Below are 25,320 nucleotides of genomic sequence, written 5' to 3' on the forward strand. Positions count from 1 at the left end.
TATATGTTCATGCTGTTTATTATTATTGGTCTCCAGCTCTTGGTGTGTGGTGGGATGAGGTATAAAGAACGGGCTAGGCATTTTCTACTGCTATGAGCTGTGTTATTACAGTGGTTTGCTCCTGTCTGTAAAGTTGATATAACCTGATCTGCATGAGTTAAAGTGAATAAAGTCCTTTTGTAGCCCCAAGCAGTCCTTGTGAGGAGGAATAGCTTTCCTGACTTAAAGAATATCTGGCAGAATTGTATTTAAACCCACATCATAAGGCTAAGGATTGTTGGCTATCTCTTTCAGCTGCTTTTACAGGAAACCAACTTGTTCTGAAAACCCCGTCACACCACAATAAGCTGTAAAATCAATTGGTGGATTTACACAGGTATCACTGAGGGCATAACTTGGCCTGGATGGTGTTGATGCATGAGATGGAAAAAATCCAGATCAACTGTAGAAGAGAGAGTTTGAGCAATTACTGGTTTAAAAATATATATATTTTTACTGGCAGACTGAGCAAATTGTATATGAAGTTATAAAATTGAGATCCAATGAATCTGAAACCTATAATGCCATTTGTAAGAGTCACTTTTTTAGGACAGAAATAATTCACATTGCCATGGATTCTAGTATGCTTTGTTTTTTTTAAAGAAATAAAAATAGTAATCCCAAAACTTCACTACTTTTCTCTGCACTCCATATATGTTAAGTTCATGAATTCTGTTTCTGAAGAGTGGTGGCATTTCTGAGTAGTGAAATTCTCCCTCCTCCTCATAGCTATGGGCCACTTGACTGAAGACAGAAACAATAGCCTATATGTAAACTCAGGAATCTTTTTATCCTGGAGAGGCTTTTCAGTACTGCAAGCAGTCAGCAACTTCATGTTACTTGGAAGTAGTTCATATGCTTAGATACTTTGTACACAGGGAAGAGACGGGATGAGGAGTCCACAAAAATTTAAGCCAAGGGAAGACATTAATCAGAGAGCGTTTTATTAGTGATAATTTAAAGCAACAATTTTATCAGAGCTTCTCCTCCTCAGTATAGATCTTTATTTACAACTCAAAATAAAGAAAGCAAAAGATTTTAAGTAGTTCTGAATAGTAATGTTAATATATTTGTCATAAGGTATAATTCCCAAATCTGAACCTTAGCGTCCAAAATTTGGGTACCTGCATGAATCCTCTAAGCTTAATTACCAGCTTAGATCCTGTAGCGCTGCCGCCAACCAGGAATTCCAGTGCCGGTACACTCTGGTCTCCCCAAAACCTTCCCTGGGGACCCCAAGACTCAGATGCCTTGAGTCTCACAACAAAGGGAAATAACCCACTTCCCTTCCCCCCTCTTTACCTCCTCCCAGGCTTCCCCTCCCTGGGTTACCCTGGAAGATTACTGTACTTAAACTCCTTGAATTACAAAACAGAGAGGACAATTCACCTTCCCCCCTCCTTCTTTTTCCCCCTCAGTCTTTCCTGAGAGAGAGAGTATCCTGGCACAGAGATTCCTATCCCCTTGAGCCTCAACTAGAAACGAAATCAAACAGGTCTTAAAAAGAAAGCTTTTAATAAAAGAGAAAGACATAAAAATTGTCTCTGTATTCAAGATGAAATATTACAGGGTCTGTTAACTTATAAAAAAAAAAATGAATAAACAGCCTTATTCAGAAAATACAATTTAAACATTTCCAGCAAACTACACACTTGCAAATACAGAAAACATGTAAAAACTTATATTGTTTTTCTATCTGTACTTTACACTTGGAAACAGAAGATTAGAGAGCCTGGAGATAATGTGATCACCCTCAGAGCCTAGAGAGCACACAGACACAGAACAAAGTACCCAGACCCAAAACTTCCCTCCCTTGAGATTTGAAAGTATCTTGTTTCCTCATTGGTCCTCTGGTCAGGTGTTGTTTGTTAACCCTTTACAGGTGAAAGAGACATTAACCCTCAGCTATCTGTTTATGACAATATTAATTATATATTAGTCTGCCAGCAAGCTTCCAATTTTATTTTTAATCCATATATAATCTTATTGTTTATGCAGCTAAATTACATTCCACATAATGTGTTGTCTCTGGAATTCATCTAGTTTACCTTTCATTAAAGTAAATTGCCCTTGTAATAAAAATCGCTCCATGTCAAGATGTCATAATATATTTTTTAAACACCATATTTGTAGCAATTTGTATGATAACCTCAAACAAACAAGTTAGATATTCTTTTAAAAACAAAAATATAAAGTATGGTCATAATTTGGTAGAAGTTGGTTGTCTTATTCTAAATTTTCGTATCTGAGCATCGTGTGGTCCAACAAGTAGAGCAAAGGAGAGCATGCCCAGGCTCTTTCCTTATTCCCTTCTCTATTTTTGCCCTCTTTCCCTTTAGAAAAACACAATTTTTATTGCAGGGTTGCTCATGAGTGTTGTCGTTAACCTGACAACACTTTTTTTGGTAGGGGAAAACACATCCATAGGCATAATAAACCCTTACTAGTTTACATGTCAATAAACCACAGTTCTACGCTTGCAATAAAATGTTGTGCTGATGTGTGAAGTTTCCTGTGGCTGTAGGAGATGGGGCAGCTGTGAGTTGGGAAAGGGGAGAGTACTGCATCTTGTTCCACCTCAACAATACTGCTTGTGCTATTGCGCAGCATTAACTTTCAGTGCCTCTCCCATCCATTAATGCAGTTTAGGGAGGTTCCTAGCATCGCAGCTCAGGGCAACTGCACCTGTATTCCTTGTCTGTGGTCCACCAAGGGCACCCACTCTGATTTCCAGCTATCATCTCTCTTGGGAAGGTATCTCACTTCCCCTTGTCTGGGGTATTTCTAAGCTGCACAGTTCCCTGCCTATACTGTGAATTCGCCAGCAAGCCAGATTGGCTAAGCAGGCCTGTTTCTCTTTCTCCTCAGAGGCTATAAACAGCATAATTGCCCACTGTTACACTTATTCTTAAGGTGAAAACATTACAAAGAAAACATTAAAAACCAATAAAATAACCTATACAAGTGCTAAAAAGCTTACCAGAGATCACCCCAACTCCAGCAAGAGTTCTGGCAGGTGATCAGTCCTTTCAAACCCACGAAGGGGTTTTCTGAGATCAGCAGTTCATAACAGCTGTTAGCACAGAACAAGCATCCCCATGAATCTGTGAGTTGCTCCTTTATACTGTTTGGACCTCTGATCGGGTCCTCATGTACAAGTGATCAGCAGACAAAGGTCCCCTCCTCAGGGGAGCTGAGTTCTTGCATAAATGGACAGAGTATGTTTGCATACACCTCCCCCTAGAGATTTCTTGAGTCCTTTTGAAGCTCATAATGCCTCTTTCCTTCCCCGCTCCTGAGACATTACATACAATCCTTTTAATAATACATTAACGTTTTGCATTTTTAATGCAACAAACTCCTAAAACACTTAAACTTCATTTAATATAGTTTGTCCAGGAAATTACCATCTCTGTCGCATCTAGTTTACAGTGCTTTGCCTGACAAAAGGTAGTTCAGGTTCTGGTACCAGCAGCTAAGCAGTTATGACCAACCCCACAGTAATGGGTAGCTTTAATGATGTATAACAAATGGAGAGGGAGCCTTCCTGAGTTGTCTGTTTCCGAGGGACTATTACAGCCAGTGAAGAAAAGCACCTTTGTAATGAGCTGATAGCTCTGAGCTGCTGTTCTTTGTTTTGTTTTTTCACTTTATTGTTCAATCGTGGGAAATGAGACACTTGTATGCCCAGTCACGTGCTGGGAGGACAATAAACACAACTGGAAGGTGTTTCAAACATGGTCTCCTGCAAGCCAGCTTTTCTTATGAATGCAGCCAAACTGCAGGACACTCTGGTGTTCTTCAAAGCCCATTTATGTCTGTCTCTCATTCAGATAATGCTACCCGTAATGTCACCTATTGGATTGCATCTTGGTTGCATTTAGGAAAAGATAAATTTCACTGCTTAAATTATTTGATACAGAAGGAGTAAAGAGCTTAAGGCTCTGTGTCCTGAGAACTAAATGGGGGGGTGAAGAACTTGACCCTTTGATGTTACGGTGAGGGTGCAGTATGGGAATCTAGATGGATTAGAACAGCTGATGTCTTCTGGAAATTTGGCTACTTGTATATCCTTTCTCTTTCTTATCCTAGCAGAGTAACGTCGCATAAAGTGTTCTTAGTTCTTAACTGTTCATTTATTAGCTGTTGCTAATTATCCATCTCTCTTTGACATCATGTTTACTATAGAAACAAGTATCACATCTCCTATGGAGAAATATGCCTATGCTATGTTCTTAAATTGTTCCGTGGTTGCTGTAATTCCTAGTTCAGCTCCACCAAAGTGAGTGCAAGAATAGACTTGACTGCCTTTAATGGATTCATCTCTCAGCATTGTAGGTAATGTGGTGTGGAAACGCTGGAAGCTGGTCTCCACTAGTGTGTCAGCAAGTGCCACAGCTGGTGAAACTGCACTGATTTGTAGAACAACTGTAAGACATGAAGAAAATGCTAGTGCATACAAGGCATTGGAATGCCAGTGGAAGATAAACAGCAGGCACAAATTCTTTAAGATGTTTGTTTTAGTCACCTGTGCCTCATCATAAATAATGAGACACTGTATAAATACCTCTTAACATTTAAGATTCTATGAAATTTCAGCAGTTTTTCAAGACCCGCTAATGTTTTGTGGAGGAAACTGATTTAGATGCAGTAATTACCATAGGGGCCGATTATGAAAACACTGCAGTCCTATGAAGTCAATATTGGGAGGATCAGATGCATAGCTCCTGCTTTTCTCGTCCTTACTGAGTTACATAGTAATAAAAGAATCAGCTGTTTTGATGATGATTATCTTACTCTGATTTTAGAGTACTGGAACCAAGGTACAATTTATACCTTGAACTTGGTTTTGGGTAACTCTTTTGGAGGTAGTGTGTGGAATTTTTTCTTTCCAATTTTGGCAAGGAATGATACGGCTGCATTAAATGAGTGATGGTTGTGGGTTTTTTACTATTTTTTTAATTAACAGTCACTGCCTACACAATGCTGTATGAGGAATGAGTGTTAATATCTTGTCTGGTCTCCCAGAGAGTTCCTTTTTGGAAAGATTTAGCCATTCAATTAGAGAAAATTGATTCCGGGTTGCTGCAGAGGATCTGTTCAAAAGTTACTTGAAAAGGGTGAGGGAAGGGTATTAGCCTTAGCTAGAAAGCAATAATTAGTAAAGGTTTTACTAAGCAGACCAACCTGTTTTTAATTTTTTAAATTATTTTAATTGCTCCAGCTGTACAGATATATCAGACACACACCAAAATGAGTTTGGTCTTATTAAAGCTGTTGGAGATTTAAAATCGGGCTCTGAAGAAAGAGAAGTGTCGAATTTGCACAAGGAATACTCTAAAAATATTTTAAGGGAATTCAAGAGCAGATTTTGACTAGTTCTGAGTGACTGCAGCTGCTGACGGCATCAAAGGTGAGATGTGAAGTATTTTGTAACTCCCAAGATTATCTCCACCTTTGACCCCCCCCACCCCCACCCCCAAAATAAAATCCAAGATACACAAAGGGAATAAATTTGCCTTCTGGGCACCAAATTGTAAGCAGTATAACTAGATTAAGATTGGGGCGGGGGGCATAATCCTTGGCTAGCTGAGCTGGTTCATCTGTGTAGGAACTTGTGCCATTCCCCAGGACTGTTGGACAGCTGTGTCCCCTCAACTCTCCAATTGAGGTGCCTTTTACATGCTTTGCTGTGAGAACAACTACTCCTGTTCTGTTTACATACACTCTAGCATGCAAAATCAGTCCCAGTTGAATTATATGAATGCTTTTAGCCAGCCACTCCTGAATTATAGTGCAGAATGACACCAGGAAATTCCCTGTCCCAGACTTGTCCCTAGAATTGTGACCAGCTCTTTCCTTCTGTGCAGTACAAGCTCATAGAATGTCCATTTCATCGATAGACATGATATGCACAAACTCTGTTATCTCAAATGGAGGTTCCAGACACATCAGTCCAAACACACACTGGTTTAGATGAGACAATACAATAAGTTTTATTAACTACAGAAAGATATATTTTAAGTGATTACAAGTAATGAGGCATAAAAGTGAGAATTGGTTACAAAGAAATAAAAGGTAAAATGCAAACTATTACCTAATTTAACAAGCTGAGTGAACTTAAAGCAAAAAGGTTTTCCTCACCACATAATCACAGCAGTCTGGCTGGGTTCTTCAGCCAGGATCCCTCCTCCAACTCACTGATGCTCATTTTGTCTTTCAAACATTGTTTATGCCGTGAGTAGAGGTGAGGAAGGAGAGGTGATTTTTGTATCCTCTGTTCTCCCTTCTTATAGTATTTCTCTTCTTTGAGAATCGTCTCCTGCTGGTGTTCAGGTGACTGCAAGGTTGTTTGCCAAGATGTAAATGTCTCACTCCCACCCCTCTTTCTGGCCAAAAGCCCAGAAATAGTCCACTTGATTATATTGACACCTGGCTCAGGTACTGGCTAACCTTTTGTTTCTGGGAAAACTGATTTGGGCTGGTTTTTCTTAACTTGGAGCATGTCTCAGCAATGTCATACAGTAGAATCTTATAACTTTACGTACAACGTTGCTACGTGCATTTTACCAGGATGATGATGTTCAATAGATTGAGTTTTCAAATGGTACCTCACAAGGTACATTTTTGTACAAAATGTATCCTAGTTTTGTGAAAGTAGTGAACATAGGGGTAGTGTATTCAGTAATGATCTCTAAACCTTTCCAGCTTGTAGAATCAACATCACTAAGTTGTGGGGGGGGGGGGTGATGGTTGTTGTTTTTTTGCTTGTATATATTTGTGTGAGAGTGGATGTGTTTTGAGTGCTTGAAGAAATTCAGGAAAAACTAAGTCAGTAAATGTTGTATACAATTCTGAGAGTGTTCTTTTTGTGCTTTTGTGGCATAGTGAGTTACTTAATCCAGATCCAGTTCCTGAGAAAGCTTGGGCTCCTACTTTCATGAGCATCCCTGCTATTGGTCAATAGTTCCATTGTTATTCCAAGGTTCTGTTAATTAGCTTTTGCTTTGTTGTGTATTCTCTTGTCTCACAGCTTCTTTCTAGTCTTAATCTCCTCCATCCGTTTGTTCTCTTTCTGAGTTCATGGAAACTTCAGAGATCCAGATCCATGAGCAAACTTTGAACCCACAGTTTAAAGATGACTCATACTACTTCCATCTTGCCTGGACACTCTTTCCTGTTAGTTAAAGGCTATTCAATACCATGTTCAAAAGGAGTGATTGTTACCTTCTTTAACTTTACTCTTTTACCCAGAACACTTGAAGAAACGTTTGGAAGACTACATGGCCCAGTTCCCAAATGTCCGAATCCTGCGCACCAAGAAGAGAGAAGGGCTAATAAGAACTCGAATGCTGGGGGCCTCTGTGGCAATAGGAGATGTGATCACATTCTTGGATTCTCACTGTGAGGCCAATGTGAACTGGCTGCCACCTCTGCTAGGTAAGGAGGTTGTTTGAAGTGTTTCCCAACACTGATCTTCTGCCTGGTAAAAAGCTGGTGACAGATGTCGGCATATAGTTTATTGTATGTCCAGGCTGCTGTCTTCTCTTTCAGAAATGTCCAAAGGAGAAAATAAACTACTATTTGGAAAACTGACTTTCTAAAGAAAATCCTGGGAGAGGTGTCAGTGACCTGTAATCTTCAGTACAATGCATTTCTCTATGCAAGAGTCATAAAACACACAATTTCCCTCAAAACAGTTTTTTTAATTAAAAGCAGAGATCATGTTCTGGTACCCCCTCTCTAAGAGAACTCTTGCATAATTTATAGTTTGCTGAAAGAGCAAACCATTCATGTAGTCATTCAGCAGCTCGTAAAGAGAAATTAGTTGTAGGACATAAAGCTAAGCTTGTAGTTTTCAAATAGCTCTTGACTGTTTCTATGGAAATATATTTAATCTGCAAGCATGTGGAAAGGTATTTTTGTGGATAATATGAACTGCTGCTATGTACACCTAGAATGTGTGTGATCCTTTTACAAAGTGGTCTTTAAAATAGTCTTTAACAGGACTGCGGTTTCATAAAATAAATTCGTCTGCATGTATCTTATTAAATGAACAATGTTCTCTTTTTTTCAAGGGAACTGGCTTTTTTTTTCCTGTGCATCTTAATTCTGACCTGCAGCACCCCACTCCCCTACTAATCTAATTCTGGACCTACTTTTAGATGAGAGACTACTTGTGCCGAACTGCAAGTTAGTTTTGTGCAATGCCCAGAGACAAAGTGGGATGAGACCACTCAACCTGGGTTTTTTGCATGTGCCAGGATTTGGACTCGGGACACTTGTAGGACCAGAAGGACTGTGCTCACTAAACCAGCCACATGACTTCCAGTGGGCATCTAGGAGTATCCAGTTTACTTAAGGCTGCAGTGCAGTTTGTTTGTTTAGCACAGGGGTCAGCAACCTTTCAGAAGTGGTGTGCCAAGTCTTCATTTATTCACTCTGATTTAAGGTTTTGCGTGCCAATAATACATTTTAACTTTTTAGAAGGTCTTTTTCTATGTCTATACTATATACCTGAAGTATTGTTGTATGCAGAGTAAATAAGGTTTCAAAATGTTTAAGAAGCTTCATTTAAAATTAAATTAAAATGCAGAGCCCCCGGACTGGTGGCCAGGACTCAGGCAGTGTGAGTGCCACTGAAAATCAGCTTGCGTGCCGCCTTCGGCACCCATGCCATAGGTTGCCTACCCTTGATGTAGCATCTTTAATCCTGAAGAATATCAGACTGCTCTACAAGCCTATTTCAAGTGACATGTGTTCCATTGGAATGCAGCTACCTCTGGGGTGAAACTTGGCATCTGTCTAGCAAATAATGACAATACACACCAAGAGGTAAAGAAAAATGCAGTCACAAGCTGAAATGAAAAATTGTCTGCTGGATTCTCATAGAGCAATGCTGTTACTTTCACAGCCTGTCAATTTGTGTATCTGGTATTAATTCTGCATGGTGTAAAACATTTGCGACTTCCTGAGCCCCAGGGAATGGAAACAAAAGTAGTCCAAATGCCTTTTAAATGAGATCATGTACAGTATGCTTCAATTTAAAAACATAACATTTTTGTTCCAAATGTTCCTTGGAATCTAAAATATATTATCTGTCACTTTGGGTCTTAAAGTTAACTTTTAGTTAAGAAAACTTGTTGTTAAAATGAATATTGAAGAAGTTCCAGATGTCTAGGTTGGAACTAATCTTGTCTCAGTATTTTCAGCTGGAATTAAAGATTGAGGGGAGGCGCAGATTTATGTTTCTAGAGCCTGCCAAGATTAGTTATGCTATTAGTCTGAATCACTTCCTGCCAGATTCTGGCACGACGCTTCAAAGCTTATTGGGGTTAGGTAGCATAATGGGTTATTGCACTAGCTTTCAACCAATGCAGAAGGGGGTCACATCCAGGTCACTTGTTAAAATGAGTTTTGTGGACTCCGCAAAGTCCTTAGAACATGCAAGTCCGTCTGTTTCATCTGGCATTTTAAGTGGCAAGGAACCACTGAGAAGGTTGGGGAGATATCTAGGTTTTTTGTTTCCATTTGAGATGTGTTCAGTTTTTCTCTCAAACCATAGGGTGGCTATTACTGGAGCGAGTGCCTAATTTTTCTATATCATGTAGCTATAACTTAGGATAAAGAATTGGTTGATGTCATAAATACATATCACACCAGATAATGGTGTAACATGGAGCCTCTGTCCAAGAAAAGATTTAGGATATGTTTACTCTGCAGTCATGGGATGCAACTGCAGCTCATGTAGATATACCTGGCTAGCTCAGGTAATGGTAGCAGTGAAGCTGCAGTAGTGTGGGTTTCAATACGGACTGTACATACTCACCCAGAACCCTGGATAATTACTTAATTGGCTAGCCCATGCTGACACTTGTGTTGCTGTATCTTCACTGCCACCTGTGCCCAAGCTGGCTAGATTAAAGCTAGCTCAGGTGTGTCTACAAAAGCTGCAGTTTCATTCTATGATTGCAATGCAGACTTGCCCTTTTAGTTTGAGGGGAAGCGATATTACAGGTCAGAACTGAGTTGCACATTACGTGGAAAATACAATTCTAACCTAGTTCTGGCCAGTGTAATTGGTTCCTCATGCTCATATATACTGAACCGACATGCAGTTTTTAAGGAAAAAATAAAAACAACAAAGGAGAAAAATCACCCATTCTGTAATGAGACAGCTTCTCTAGATCTGAAAGTGTTTAGTGGTACATTAAAGTTGGACATTGGTATTAGAATTATAACTAGTTGTATGGTGGTTGTTCTGTGGTGATGAGATAGTCAGCTCTTGTTTTAATATTGACTTCATACCTGTAGATACTTTCCTTGTAACTACTGGTGAAAGGGACCACTAGCTACATGCTTGCTAACTTTTTCTCTGTGATCCTCAGACCGCATTGCTCGGAACCGCAAGACCATTGTGTGCCCAATGATTGACGTCATTGATCATGACCACTTTGGATATGAGACCCAAGCTGGAGATGCAATGCGAGGGGCATTTGACTGGGAGATGTATTACAAGCGGATCCCTATCCCTCCTGAATTACAGAAACCTGATCCTAGTGATCCCTTTGAGTAAGTTATTGAAATGCAGAGTGATAATAGAAGGCTAATAAAAGGTGCCCTGTTATAAGGTTGTTTATGCCTTGTTGTACTAGGAGTCACAAGTTGGTGGTAAGCCACCCTCCGCTAGCAGCTATTTGTTTTGTTGGGTAATATGTTTCATTTAGACCAAGAACTCTGGACACATTTTGGAGACTTAGTCTCTGCAGAAGTTTAGTTAATGAAAATTGGAATGTCTAATATAGTCATCTGTTACCAAGATCCTTGGAACATAAGTTTGTGACATGACGTTAGGGACACTAACAAATAGCTCATATGTCATTCTCAGGTAAAACCCTGTAGAATAATTAGACCAATTTTGATGATTGTTGTGGATTACAGAAACAATCATTTGGGATCAAACTGTTTTGTTGTGCTGTGCCTGCCAGCTGTAAAGGGCAATAGAATTGTGTCAAATTTCTGCATCAAAAAACTGAAGATCCACCTTTTGATTGCACGCCCAATAACTTAGCAATGATGCTAAGAAACTTGATTTCTAGTCTCTTGCTTCCCAGGCTGGCAGGGCAAGGAGGACTGCATATGTTAACATGTTGGGGGTCCCTCCAGAAGAGGGAATTCCTTGTGTCACTCAACAGTGAACCAAGTAGCCAATATGAGGAGTGGCATTGACTGGTTCCGAAGGGAGCCCTGTCCAATCCTCCTGGGTTGCAAGGAGTGGGAAAGGGTTGTAAAGCAAGGGCACCTGGTGGATGCTCTGACAGAGGTGCAGAGGCACTAGGAGTGGGTGGTGAAAGAAATATTAATGGAATCTTGTTTTTCTTAATGTTCAGCTGGAATGCTGTATCATGAATATGTTTGTAACACGGAGTCTGGTTTTTCCTTAAGGTCTCCTGTAATGGCTGGAGGATTGTTTGCAGTCGATAGAAAGTGGTTCTGGGAGCTGGGAGGGTATGATGCAGGTCTGGAGATATGGGGAGGAGAACAGTATGAAATATCTTTTAAGGTGAGCTATGTTCTCTGAAAATTACTTTTGCTTTGAAAAGATTTTGAAAACTAAGCAGCTCTCTGAGGCATGGAGCACAAGTTATCTGTTGTGTATATACAACAAGACATTTGAAAGGAATGGGTGGCTGTAAGTAGGTCAGAGGGATAGCACTGTCATGAATTAAACTGGCTAAGACACAGAAAACAAAGCAGTAGTGATAGTCAATTTGCAATGTGACAAAATACTACCTGTGTGGTGCCACAGGATCCATTTTAGGACCAGTATTCAGTATAAGCGAGGTTTGTAATTCCACCTATTAGTAAGGTTGCTTGACATTTCTCTTTATAAGGTCCTGTTTTCAGTTGCTTATAACTTTTTCAAACTTTAACTGTTTGTGCTGGAATTTTCCATGCCAAGGTGTCTTCCTTAGGATGATGCTTTCTGGAAAATTCCTGCCAAAATAGTTCAGTTGCGTTCAGGAACTAGGTTAGGGGAAAATACATTTTGCCCATGTTTAAAACAGGTGTCTGGCAACATTTTCTTTGAAAAGCTCTAGTGTCCCCATTCTTTGGAACAGGACTTGAGGGATGTACTTTTTGGGTGGATTTTCACAAGGAAAACCAATTTGGCCAAGTTAGAAGCCTTTGAAAAATCACACATCTCAGACTTTTGGTCTTTAGCGGCTAAAATTTCCAAAGATTCCATCCTCACTGAGCATGCTCCATTCCCTCGCTACTTCTAGTGCTGACCACACTGCATATGGACCATCTCCACAGAACAGATGAGTGCTGCCTCAAGGCCAGGGCCACAGGAGCGACGCTGGGCTTTTCCTGTAATGGTTGCTACCAGCCGCTGCAGGCCAAAATGGGGCTCTGCACTGGAACTGAGAGCAGGGATCTGTCTCCTGTGCACTCAGTGGTACCCCCTGCTGAAGAATAAAGCCATCTATGTTGAAAGCAGAGGAGACGAAAGCTGAACCAGGAGAGGGAGGGAAGGAAGTAGATTGGGACTGGGGGAGATCGGGGGGGAGGGAAAGGACTGGGAGCTGGTGAGAGAAATGCAGGAGGAATGTGAGAAAGCTGAGATTGGATGAGGAGAAGTGTGGAGAATGGCATTGGCTGGACAAGGAGATTGGAACTTGGAACCAGGGGAGGATGAAAGGAAGGGGATCCTTCCAACTTTATCAGTAAAGGACGCAGTTAGTCCTACAGACTGCCTCGTTTACTGTCTAACCCAGGGATCGGCAATGTTTGGCACGTGGCCCACCAGGGTAAGCAGCCTGGCAGGCCAGGCCAGTTTGTTTACCTGCTGCCGCTCCCACTGGCTGCGGTTCGCCTCTCCAGACCAATGGGGGCTGCGGGAAGGGAGGCCAGCACATCCCTTGTCCCGCACCAATCCTGGATCTAACCTGATTCATCTCTAGATTGGGCCCATCGTCTCCACTGAGTGAAGCAAAGATCCTGTGGAAAAAGTAGTATGTGATCATGTAATTAGACTAACAGAATGCATAAACACAAGGGGGCTGAACTGAGATTACACAGGCAACTGTAATTCTGGCATTTCCTAACTCCTGGGTACTTGACTTTGCAACCGCTGTGTGTGTGTGTGTGTTTGTAATATTGGATTGGAAAATACTGAACAGGAGTTTAGTAGGATTCTTAAGAGGGTTAGGTATATATATGGACAGTAAGAACATAGTTATATTGCAATTTTTTTACCTCTAAATAAATATAAACTGTCATGCTTCAGGGCACAAACTGAGATCTGATGTGTATTAAGAAGACATTTCTCCTTGCCATGAGGTTTCTTGCATTTCCTCTGAAATGCCCAACTGCTGCCAAAGGCCAGATTCTGGTCTAAATGGAGAACTGGTCCAATCCAGGATGGCAGTGCATATGTTTTTGAGGCTCTGACAATGCTCATTTCATGTGAATGAGGCTATTTTTTATCCCAGTTGTGACTGTTAAAACACGTAGACATTTGAGGATGACATAAGGAAATACTCTGTTGGCCGTGCTTTAATGCTGTTGAGATACCTATATCTTTTATTATATTCCATTCTTCTGAAGCCATGGAAATGTGTGAAAATTCTCACCTCTCACATAGATATGTTTTCTCCTTGCTGACATCTGCAGAACTCTGGCTTCGTTTTGTTTTCTCACTGTAGAACTCATTAAAAATGTTGGATCAATAGGCTTTGATGAATGAAGGCTTCTTTGCACAGTATGGGCAGTGGCTATGCAGACATCTCCACACTTACCAGTTGGTGGTTTCAGTCCTGAATTAGAGAAGCCAGAGTTGAGAATGATTTAGTCTCTAACCAACCCGTTCTGACTGCTAACAGCTAGACTAAGACCGCTCTCATTACTCATAAGCCCCAAACATTTGGAAAAGTAAGTGGCTGATGATGATGACCCACCTTGCTTGGGGAAGGTTCTGCTAATCACTGCTGATTGCCTGAGTCCAAGACGCAGGTCTGCGTGGTGCATGAATTTGCTGAGCGAAAGTGGTGTCATTGCGACCAGTGAGACTCCTGTTATCTGTGTTGCCATGAAATGATGCATCCTGAGATCTCTTAAGTGAATCTGGAAGTGGCAGTGGATTTCATAAATAGAGGGAGTGAATTTTTAAAGGTTAGTTAAAATGTATTTCTGTACAGAATGCCCCCTTACACTCTAGAGGGTCTTCAACTCCATATCTGCATTTAACTCAGTTGTGGTTTAATTTGCAAATTTCCTTTAACAGATTGCATTAGCATTTTGATTTTTATAGTCCTAGGTGCGACTGAAAGAAACTACCTGGCATCAGTATGGGTCCAACAGATTGCAGCAATGACCATGAAACAATGCACAGTTCAGCTTAGGCCGCCAGAGTCCCTACTTCAGTTTCTTTCACCAAGTAGTTTCACAAATCTGCACGACTTTCTGCTGTTTAAAGACCTATCAAACTCTGTTCATCTGGCGGTTACCACACCATAAGTGATATCGTCCTCTCATTGTTTATTTACAGAAGGCTAAGTAATAAAGCCATATTGGAGGTCTCTTGTCTTTTCTACTAGAGGGTGGGGGGAGAATCTCCCCTTGGAGATTCCATTACAGTTGGATCCATTTATCCCTTTCAGTGTTGTGTAATGAAATTGTGTAATATTGTAATTCCCTGCAGGAGAGGGCAGAGGCAGTATTCATCTTCTTTCTCTTGGTCCCCTTTTGAAAATGCTGGTTTCCAAGAGCGATGACAGTGGCTATGCAGTCCCCTTGTTTGTCCTATGCTGCAGCAGACAGTCACACTGCTTGATCTACAGGAAATGAGACTACTTCATTCATCAGTTTGCTTATTCTCTCTGAAACGCAGTGTGTTTTATTTCAGTCCAGAGGGTAATTTTATGAAGGGCTGAATTTACTCTAATTAATCTCAGCAAAGACCCCTTTTTCTTTCTTTGTGACAGAAAATGAAGTTTTAACTGAAAGACGCTCACTGTATTTCAGAAATTAAGATAAATTGATACATTCATCTGTGGCTCATTGATTTAATAATTGTACTTGAATTAAAAGAATAGGAGGTTTGTTCATAATAAGACATGCAGATAGAATTTTGAAGCTATGACATTTCTTGGCAAAAGGGACATTGTCAAATAATTAAGAGCCTGATCTTAAAGCTAAGGTATCTACCTTAGGATTATTTATTATTAGGGTCGGCAGAATATGCTTTTTATTTTTATAATTTCAACAGATTTGTTTATTTTTTGGGCTAGATAGCAGGGCAGGCCCATGGACAGAGTGATGGTAGAATAAGGGAAAAGGGAGTGGAAGCTGGTCTTTTTTGTGCTTGTTTGGTGAAAAACACCACTGGTGGCTGGATTTTTCTTCTTAAATACTGAAAAAAACACAAATATTCAATAGCAGGAAGTAGTTGCCCCTCATTCCAGTCAGATCCCTGGTTGCAGTCAAAACATCACACACTGACTTCCTAGCTGGCCTCCTTTTCCTGTGACTTCCTCCATCCCTTAAAACACACAGGAATTGCCACACACAGGCCAAGGAGCCATCTATCTATCCCAATATTCAGTCTCCTGTAGGAACCAAGAGGAAAGTGTTCATTAAAAAATATATATATCTCCCTTCCTGTTTTCTGTTCTTCTTTTTTTCTCCCCAACCCACCACCAATGAGAGGAATTTGTATCCTCGCACCAACTTGCATAATACAGTACCCACACCAGGTCAGCCATTCCCATTCTGGTGATCACAAGGATGAGGGCCCTAGAAATACCTCTTCTGCTTCTCTTTGGTTAGTAAGGCTATGTCTACACTACCACTTTTGTCTGTATAACTTTTGTCGCCATCAGAGATGGGAGAAAATCACACACCTGAGCAACGTAAGTTACATTGCCAGAAGCGCTGATGTGGACAGCGCTGTCGGTGGGAGAGCTCTCTCTCACCTGCACAGAGCAGCTACAAAAGTGATGGAACAGCTGCATCTGCAACCTCACTAGTGTAGAAATGGCCCTACTCTAGTGCCCATGCTGTCCTGTCTCCTTACCTCACTCACAGATAGTGCCTCCAGTAAGTCCAAATACTCCGCAGTTGCCATCTGCATGATTAGTGTCTGTGCTTCCCTCCTGACACCCCGCCTCCTACATTAGCAGCATGTTTCTGATTTACGTTTCACTGTTTGCCCTGCTGCAGGTGCTCAGCATAGGGCACAGCTGCAAAGGGGTTGCATCTGACAATGTTGCTAGTTTTAAGGCTCAAATTAGCACTCATTGTGAGCCTTCCCTGCTTATTCTGAGCATGTATTCAGGCAACTCTCCAGCAGCTCACATGTTTGCCCATGGTGAAACAGGCCAGGCATTCTACTGCTTTCTCTTAAGTCAGTGCAGAATACTTAATTCTGGAGGGGCTCGGCTTTGGATAAAGGGCAGCCTCTTTCCCTTCTCCCACTCCTTTGAAAGGCAGAGTCAATCTCCATTTATCACTTAGCATTGCGATCTCTGTTCATCTCTGGCTACCAAATGAAGCCGGATCAAGCGGCAAACTAGTTTCCTACCAAACACCAGCAGGAAGGTGGAAAACACCCCAGAAGGGGATACTGGACAGGGCTGTTGTCGCTGTGTCAAATACTCCAGATGGGGGGAAGGGGCCCCACCGATGATGACTGCTGCAGTAGGGGACGGCTCTGTGCAGAGTTGCACATTATTCCAAATTTCTTTTTGCTTTTTTAATCCCCCCTCTAGAGAAATGTGGCTGATGCTCACAGTAAGTGGGGCTGAGATCTACTCATTTGCTCTTTCCTATTGCTTCCTTTGCTCTTACCTTCTTCCTCCTGTACAGAGAACTCCCTGATCTATCCAATGCCCCTTTTCCCTCCCACCTGCCTCAGAGACAGCAACCCACTCTCCTCTCCATCCACTTATCCCTTACGTTCCTATTCCCTTTGTAGGTAGTAGAAGGTTGGCTTTCTTTCCAAGGTCTGGCTGATCCCTTTGCTGCTTCCCAGTTCTCTGTGAGGCAGCATGTGGTCAGTCTGGAAATTGTAGACTTTGCACATCCAGATGGTTTGGAATTATACTCTAACAGTTCTTGTATGACATTGCTACTTGGAGCAGCATACAGAGAATGCACTAGCATAACATGAGGATAGTGGAGAAGGGGTGAAATATTACTTTGTTTTCCTATCACATTCCATCAGAAGTTCTAAACTGCAGATAGTAAATGAATCAGGCATTAGTCTACCAGAGAAGACTGGGATAATATTGCCTGTTGTAGAGTTAATCTGCCTAGGATCATACAGCCAGGAGTGAGAAATCCTGGCGCCATTGCAGTCAGTTGCAAAACTCCTACTGAATTCATTGGGGCCAGGATTTGACTCCAGTTCTCCTGATTCCAGACCACCTTCCCTCAAGACCCAGGATTGCAGTAGTTCTGAATATTTGTTTCCATTATTCCAGAAAGAGATCTGATTAGATCACCAGATGAGCTACTGGCTGCCCTGACTGCCTTAATCTGTAGTCCTCAAGGAGCTTTAGTGATGGCTACTAGAACCTTGAAGCTCATCTCATCAAAATTAAACTTTGATATGTACTGTCATGGTAGCCAGGGAAGATCAGAACCTCCACATAATATCAACCCCACTCAGAATAAACACAGAACCATCCCATCTCTGTTTTTAATATGGAAAAAGGCAACAGATCATGACAAACATTCTTGTGAAGGCACACAGTCCTGCCTTACAGGAAAGGAAAGCTGACTCAGCACTTAATTTTAAAATGGTGTATTTTTAGTGTTACGTCTCATACAGATTAACTATATGCCTTACTTAAAACCACCTAATGTGGGTAATTGATTTCATCCATTCTCAGCTGGCACACGGCTATTTTGAATTTTTGTCCTGCAGTTATTACTTGACACATCCTTGATTACCATATATATGTTTTTCCTTCAGTGCTAACTTTCTGATTCTTTCAGTTAGCATGTTTTGCTGATGCCTGTCACACTCCCCCCCTCCCCGCCCTCCAGTTTTATAGATAAGAGCTGGCAATTGTCTTCATGGAGGCTGTAATGAATTCTGTCATCACACAAAGAAGCTTGCTAATAAAACACATCAATGCAGCAATGAAAATGAATGAGAAGCATGCTTTAAAATTAGATTTGTACTTCTTCAGTGCCACATTGTCACTTACAGAATGATGAAATGTTTAAAAGGCACCAAAAGCTGAGCTGAATATATTTGAAAGTTCCTTGTGGTATGTCAGTAAGACTCACAAAGCTTGCAGCTTTATTCTCAGAGTGCTGCAATTGCACAAAAGTCAGTAGGCAGCCAAATATTTTAAATTGTGGTCAGAAAAGTGGGTGTAGAAATTACTATCTGTATGTTCCATGTTCTTTCAGCAATTTACTTGGTTTAATAGTCTGCCCCCTCTTGGGGTCTTCTGTAATATCTTCTACTGTGATTGTAATCTTCTCTGATGCCAGGTGACTTCCTACATCAATGATACTGATACTTCACACCCTTGTGAAGTGCTTTGAGATCTACTGATGAAAAGTGCTTTATAAGAGCTAAAAATGACTATGGATGTTCAGTCTAAGCCTATTTCTCTGTTCTGTGTAGGTTCTCACACCCTGTTCACCCCCATAGTATCAGTGCTATCCAAAAATTGTAAATCTATGGCCTGCCTTAGCTCATCTAGCAAGGGTGTTCCAGGGCAGCTGATCTTATTCCTACTGACTGCCTGTTGCCTGAGTCTGTGGTCCCAGAGGGGAAGTGTATCTTGGGCTAGCTTGCTCCCAGTGCATTGAGAGTCTTGAAGATCAAAACCAGGACTTGGTAGCTCATGGGCAGATAGTGCATGGATCCAAGCCCCAAAGTGATGTGCTCCTGTCAATCTGCATATTACAAGGTGGCAGCTGTATTCTGAACCAATGGAGGTTCCTTAGAACCTGTGGATTCACCCACAAGTATGATGTGTTATAACAATCTAATGCGGCAGGTATGTGCGTGATCACTACGGCTAGACCTGTGTCTAACAAGATGGGGTGCAGTCTTCTGTGCAGCTGGGGAAATCTTATATTGCTGTTATTGTGGGTGACCTGTTTTAGGAGTCCAAGGATGATTGTGTCTTGGAGGCCATATTCCCTAAATGAGAGTGACTGCACTGCTGGGGGTGGGAGAGACTGCTTATACATTTTAAACTTGGGTTCGGGCAGTCCTTTTATCTGCACACAATGCTAATCCCTGGGATGAGGAAGAGCACAGCTGGCGTAGCCTCCCATAGGAGTAGTGCCTTAGGTAGAAGCAAGGTGCCATTATTTCTTGGCCTTAGTGGAACCTCCAGGCGTATTGATCACTAAAGCTCTGCAGGCTTTCCCTGGTTCAGAAGACTCTGCAGTCCTCCTACACAGACTATCTGCACTGGGAACTCCTAAACTCCAGGTTTCTCTTGCTGCTCCTGCAGCCATCCTTGCTTCCCAACCAAGTTCCATACGCTGAATCTTGCTTTCTGTCCCAAAAGCCTTGCAGAGCTGCTGATCCCCATAGCAGAGCTGCATTATGTGGGCTTAAAATATTACTGTATAATACTGAATTCTTGGTCCCTAGGTCAACAGAAATTCTGATATGTCCAAGCAGTGAAATCCTATTCCAGCCACTGCTGCAACCTGCCACTAATGTAACTTGTATTGCAAAGGAGTTGGAGTAAGGAACACCACTCTAATAGTACCAGTAGAAAGGACAACTGAAAGCACTCCAAAAGTTAAAGCACAATACAGACTTTATTCATCTACAGTAACTATCCTGTCCTCTCAAGATACAACAGTAATTAAAATCCATAGACCAGAGTTTGTCAGAATTGCTTTTCGTATTCTTTACAACAACAAACATTTGATTAAAATATTCTGGGATAGTGAAATTCTGGTCTCAGGAAACGGTGATAATATAAAGAGATGAAACTTCATTAAGCTACACACAAGAAATGACAATGATTATTAAATGGCTAGGGGCCAGTAGATAGAGATGAAACTCCAAAGGACTTTAGTGTTATAACTAGTAATTATGCAGCAGCCTTGACCAAATATTTCATTCCCTTACTAAATATTTAATATTTATCTGTAGAATATTAATGAATTGCCTTCTATGCATGAAGCTGTTGACTAAACTCATTGTACAGTGAATTGCAGGAGTCCAAATTAACCATGATGAAGACGTGGACCAATAACGCTGCCTTAGCTTGCAGGCCATTGGTCACCATCTTGTAATATATATTGTGATGGGTTGGATCACAGAAACCCCCTTGGGAACTGCCAGCTGATGTGCCAAGACTACTTCTGCCCCTGCTTTCCCTGCCAGCTCAGGACTCCAGCACCCTGTCTTACTGAGCCAGACATGCCAGTCTGCTCCAGCATAGACCCAGGGTCTGAACCACATGCCCCAAAGCTACAGACTTAGCTGAAAGCAACTTATAGAAGTGTTTCTGTCTTTGCCACTCAGATGCCCAACTCCCAGTGGGGTCTAAACACCAAATAAATCTGTTTTACCCTGTATAAAACTTATACTGGATAAACTGATAAATTGTTCGCCCTCTATAACACTGATAGAGATGCACAGCTGTTCTCCTTCCCCCCAGGTATTAATACATACTCTGGGTTAATTAATAAGTAAAACTGATTTTATTAAGTACAGAAAGTAGGATTTAAGTGATTCTAAGTAATAGCAGACAGAACAAAGTGAATTACCAAGTGAAATAAAATAAAACACGCAAGTCTATGTCTAAGAAAATTGAATACAAATAAAACCTCACCAGTTCCAGTAAGCTTCCTTTTACAGACTAGTCTCCTGCTAATCTGGATCCAGAAATCACTTGCACCCCCTATAGTTACTGTCCTTTGTTCCAGTTTCTTTCAGGTATCCTTGGAGGTGGAGAGGCTCTCTCTGTAGCCAGCTGAAGACATAATGGAGGGGTCTCCCACAGGCTTAAATAGACTGTCTTGTGGGTGGAGACCCCCTCTGCCCTCCTGTGCAAAGTCAAGCTCCAAGATGGAGTTTTGGAGTCACATGGGCAAGTCACATGTCCATGCATGACTGAGTTTCTTACCAGCCAAGCCACATTCCTGGGAAAGCTCCGATGTGGATTGGTATCTTTGAGTTCATTGTTGGCTTATGTGGTTCTTGATTGGGCAGTTAATTTGCACATTTCTTTCTTAAGAAGCTGACCAAATACTTCACTAAGATTATCAAGCAAGTACACAGCCAATATTCCTAACTTCAAGAACAAAAATGATACATGCACACAAATAGGAGGAATGTATTCAGTAGATCCTAACCATTACAGAGATACGTTACATGGCATATGTAGCATAAAACATATTCCAGTTATATCATATCCACGTTCAGAAGCATATTCCCATGAAGACTTATGGGGTATCTCACATATAGAGCTTTTGGGTACTGAGATGGGATTTGGGTATCAAATCAAAGGCAAGACAATGTCAAGTGTGTCCTACTAAATGAAAGCAGGAGAAAATAAAAGAAGCTGTTTGAAGATCAGTAGGAACCAGGAATATACCAAATGGAGCCTCTGTCAGGTAGTTAAGTGTTTGTATGCCCCTCCTTTGCTAAGACAAGTACTTTATATAAAAAGCCAGCTGAGTCAGAAGCCAGTCCTCTTAATAAAAGTGAAATATCCTATTTTTAACTTATAGATTAGATGTTCTCTGATTGGCTGAAGCCCCTAAATGTATTCCTCAAACCTACTGGAATGCATTTACTCACTGGTACAGAGAGCAGCATTCACTCTATTTCATTCACTTAGTCAGGCAAAAAGATTACATCTGCATTAATCTAGGTATGAAAGAAAGATGTTAAAAGGATGTTGGCACAGAATCAATGTCTCTGCATGGAAGATAAACTTCTTGGCCTCACCTTGACAGTAATCAAGATCAGGTCATTATTCTGCAACTAATGCTCTGTTCCATTGACTTTCTCTTACTTTTTTTTTAAATGTAATTGTTTTCACCAGACAGGGACTTCCAGTAATTGGAGGGCTGCAGAAGCTAGGAGTGTGTGTCTGCATTAAAAGCATAGCATTGATCTCCTAGACCTAGACTTTGCTCTGATACCCAGCGACAGTACAAAAGCATGGGAGCCAGTATTTTCTGGTTCAAAGCTTAGCCAGGCTTGTGAATAATTCCACAATAGCACATGATCTGACCTGTAGTGTTCTCCCCCCAAGTTACTGTTGGAGCTCTTGCCTGACGCAGAGCACAGGATTTGGCATGGGGATCCAATTTTTAATCCCTATGCGCAGTAATACACCATTCCACCGTAACTTGGGAAATAGTGTGTGTCAGAGCTGGGCTGTTCAGAAAGAGTCCTTTGCTTCCTCCCGCCCGATGGCCAAGGATCTAAAGAGCATCTCTACAGCCAATATGCTAATCCGTTGGCTAAACTGAAAGATGCCCGACTGTGTGCAGCCAGCAGTCAGGTTTGAAGTTAGTATTTGAGGGACAAGCTGAATCAGTCTTTAAAGTACAAAGCTTCTGTAAATGTTCCTATATTGAAAGTGTTTTGCTTTTCAACTTAAGTGAATTCCGATTGTGTCTGTTCCTCTCTGCCATCCTACAGGTGTGGATGTGTGGGGGTCGCATGGAGGACATCCCTTGCTCCCGAGTGGGTCATATCTACAGGAAATACGTTCCTTACAAGGTTCCAACAGGAGTCAGTCTGGCAAGGGTAAGTGTTTTTCTAAATAACCTTCCTTTGCAACCTTAGAGGCCCAGGGACAGGCATGTTGAGGACTCCACAAGCCTCAACTCTCCCTAGCTTGTATCATGCTTAGAGATGGAAAAAGACCTACTGGCTTAGCAAATTTGTCCCTCTGTTAGGGCAAGGTACATTCATTCTCCCCCGCCCCCTCCAATAGAGAGGAAATCTAATAGTAACCAGAAGCTACTCTGGATCTTGACCAAAATTGTCAGGGTATTTGGAGTTATGGGGCTGTGTGCTTGGCTGGCTGTTGGCAATACAATCCCAGTAAAAGGTACGGTATGCTTTTATCACTGTGTAAAATTTCAATGTCATGATAGCTTAGAAGACATTCTGGGCAGTGTGGTACAGGACGGTGATTGTGCTGCTTCAATGATAGAAAGAACTTTCAGCCTCATAGCAGGTCATAGGTGTTCTCTCTCCATAATATGGTAATACTCTGTTTAAATAAAAGGATCTCATTATTATATTCAAATATAATTAATATAAGCTCCTAGGCTCATTTTATGAAGGTGGTGTGCAGGTTTCGTTTGAGGATGAAGACTGAGAGGTCAGATATGGAGTGATCATTTTGTGAAAAGTATTCACCCATGGGAGATACGATGTTTATCACTTTTCTGTGTGAATTCACTCATGCATAGTGATTGCTTCGTTTCACCCACATAGTTGTTACTGGGGTGTTTAGTGCACTTGATGAAGTGCACCACATGTTTTGATAGGCATGAATCTTGAAGGGTGTGTTGTGCAGAGTATTGATTGTTGTAGCAGTGTAGATACAGCTACAGGTTAACACACACATACCACTGAATATGCTCCGAGGAGAAAATCCAGGATTTACACTTAAAAACACCAAACAAGGACACTCTACCAGAGAAGTACATCGCCCCATGGAGCAAACCACCCTTCTACTACCTACAAGGGGAATAGGAACGTAAGGGATAAGTGAATGGAGAGGAGAGTGAGTTGCTGTGTCTGAGGCAGGTGGGAGAGAAAAGGGGCATTGGATAGATCAGGGAGTTCACTGTACAGGAGGAAGAAGGTAAGAGCAAAGGAAGCAATAGGAAGGAACAAATGAGTAGATCTCAGCCCCACTTACTGTGAGCATCAGCCACCCCCAAAGCTGCAACTTATTTCTTTAAAGGGGGGATTAAAATATCCAAAAAAATTTGGAATAATGTGCGACTCTGCACAGAGCTGTCCCCTACTGCAGCAGTCATCATCGGTAGGGCCCCTTCCCCCCATCTGGAGTATTTGACACAGCGACTACAGCCCTGTCCAGTATCCCCTTCTGGGGTGTTTTCCACCTTCCTGCTGGTGTTTGGTAGGAAACTAGTTTGCCGCCTGATCCAGGCTTCATTTGGTAGCCAGGGATGAATAGAGACCGCAATGCTAGGTGATAAACGGAGATCGACTCTGCCTTTCAAAGGAGTGGGAGAAGGGAAAGAGGCTGCCCTTTATCCAAAGCCGAGCCCCTCCAGAATTAAGTATTCTGCACTGACTTAAGAGAAAGCAGTAGAATGCCTGGCCTGTTTCACCGTGGGCAAACATGTGAGCTGCTGGAGAGTTGCCTGAATACATGCTCAGAATAAGCAGGGAAGGCTCACAATGAGTGCTAATTTGAGGCATAAAACTAGCAACATTGTCAGAGGCAACCCCTTTGCAGCTGTGCCCTGTGCTGAGCACCTGCAGCGGGGCCAACGGTGAAACGTAAATCAGAAACATGCTGCTAACGTAGGAGGCGGGGTGTCAGGAGGGAAGCACAGATACTAATCATGCAGATGGGAACTGCGGAGTATTTGGACGTATTGTAAAACATGCAACCTGTATTGTGCTGTGGAAACTGGAATGTGTCCATATTTGATGCTTCTGGAGGAGGGCTTAGAGAAGCGCAGCAATTTGTGATCACCAGAATAAACGCAAGAGGCACTATCTGTGAGTGAGGTAAGGAGACAGGACAGCATGAGCACGAGCATTACTAACTGAAAGAAAGCAGAAGAGGTATTTCTAGGGCACCCATCATAGTAACTAGGCACCCTGGCATGGAACTGACTGACACTTAGGTTTTTTTTGCAGTGGTGGTGTTGCTGTCTTGGTCCAAGGATATGAGAACCACGAGGTGTGTGAGGAACCTCTGTTTGTGGAAAAACAAGCTTTTGAAATTATACAGAGCTCTTCCTCAGGTCTGGGAAAGGTACTCAGTGTGTCCCAGCCAGCTACAGTTTATTTAGCCTAAAGAGTAAAACACATGTTTCAGAAGACCATTTAAGAGGAAGTGGGCAATTAACACGTCTTCAGTCATAGGCCATCACCTACAAAAGACAAGCCTGGGAACTTGAATTCATAAAATCATGCTATCAGAAATACTGGTTTCATGATTACAACAGTCGGGTAACTCACTAACCTCCTTTGTCATGTGACTACAGAAGTGTTAATTGCCTACTTCCTCTTAAATGGTCTTCTGCATCACTTTTCCCTCTTACGCT

At 41.7% G+C, this 25,320-nt stretch overlaps 1 protein-coding gene across 1 annotated transcript in view; it reads left to right on the plus strand.

Annotated features, from left to right (window-relative positions):
• GALNT10 (polypeptide N-acetylgalactosaminyltransferase 10) overlaps positions 1-25,320 on the plus strand; it is a 133,455-nt gene that overhangs the window by 94,421 nt on the left and 13,714 nt on the right. The window contains exons 5-8 of the mRNA XM_075068191.1: positions 7,294-7,479; positions 10,428-10,611; positions 11,485-11,602; positions 22,697-22,804. Coding sequence (XP_074924292.1) covers positions 7,294-7,479; positions 10,428-10,611; positions 11,485-11,602; positions 22,697-22,804 — 596 coding nt within the window. The remainder of the gene's footprint in view (positions 1-7,293; positions 7,480-10,427; positions 10,612-11,484; positions 11,603-22,696; positions 22,805-25,320) is intronic.

Source organism: Chelonoidis abingdonii, chromosome 7 (genome assembly GCF_003597395.2).
Source record: "Chelonoidis abingdonii isolate Lonesome George chromosome 7, CheloAbing_2.0, whole genome shotgun sequence".
NCBI lineage: Eukaryota > Metazoa > Chordata > Testudines > Testudinidae > Chelonoidis > Chelonoidis abingdonii.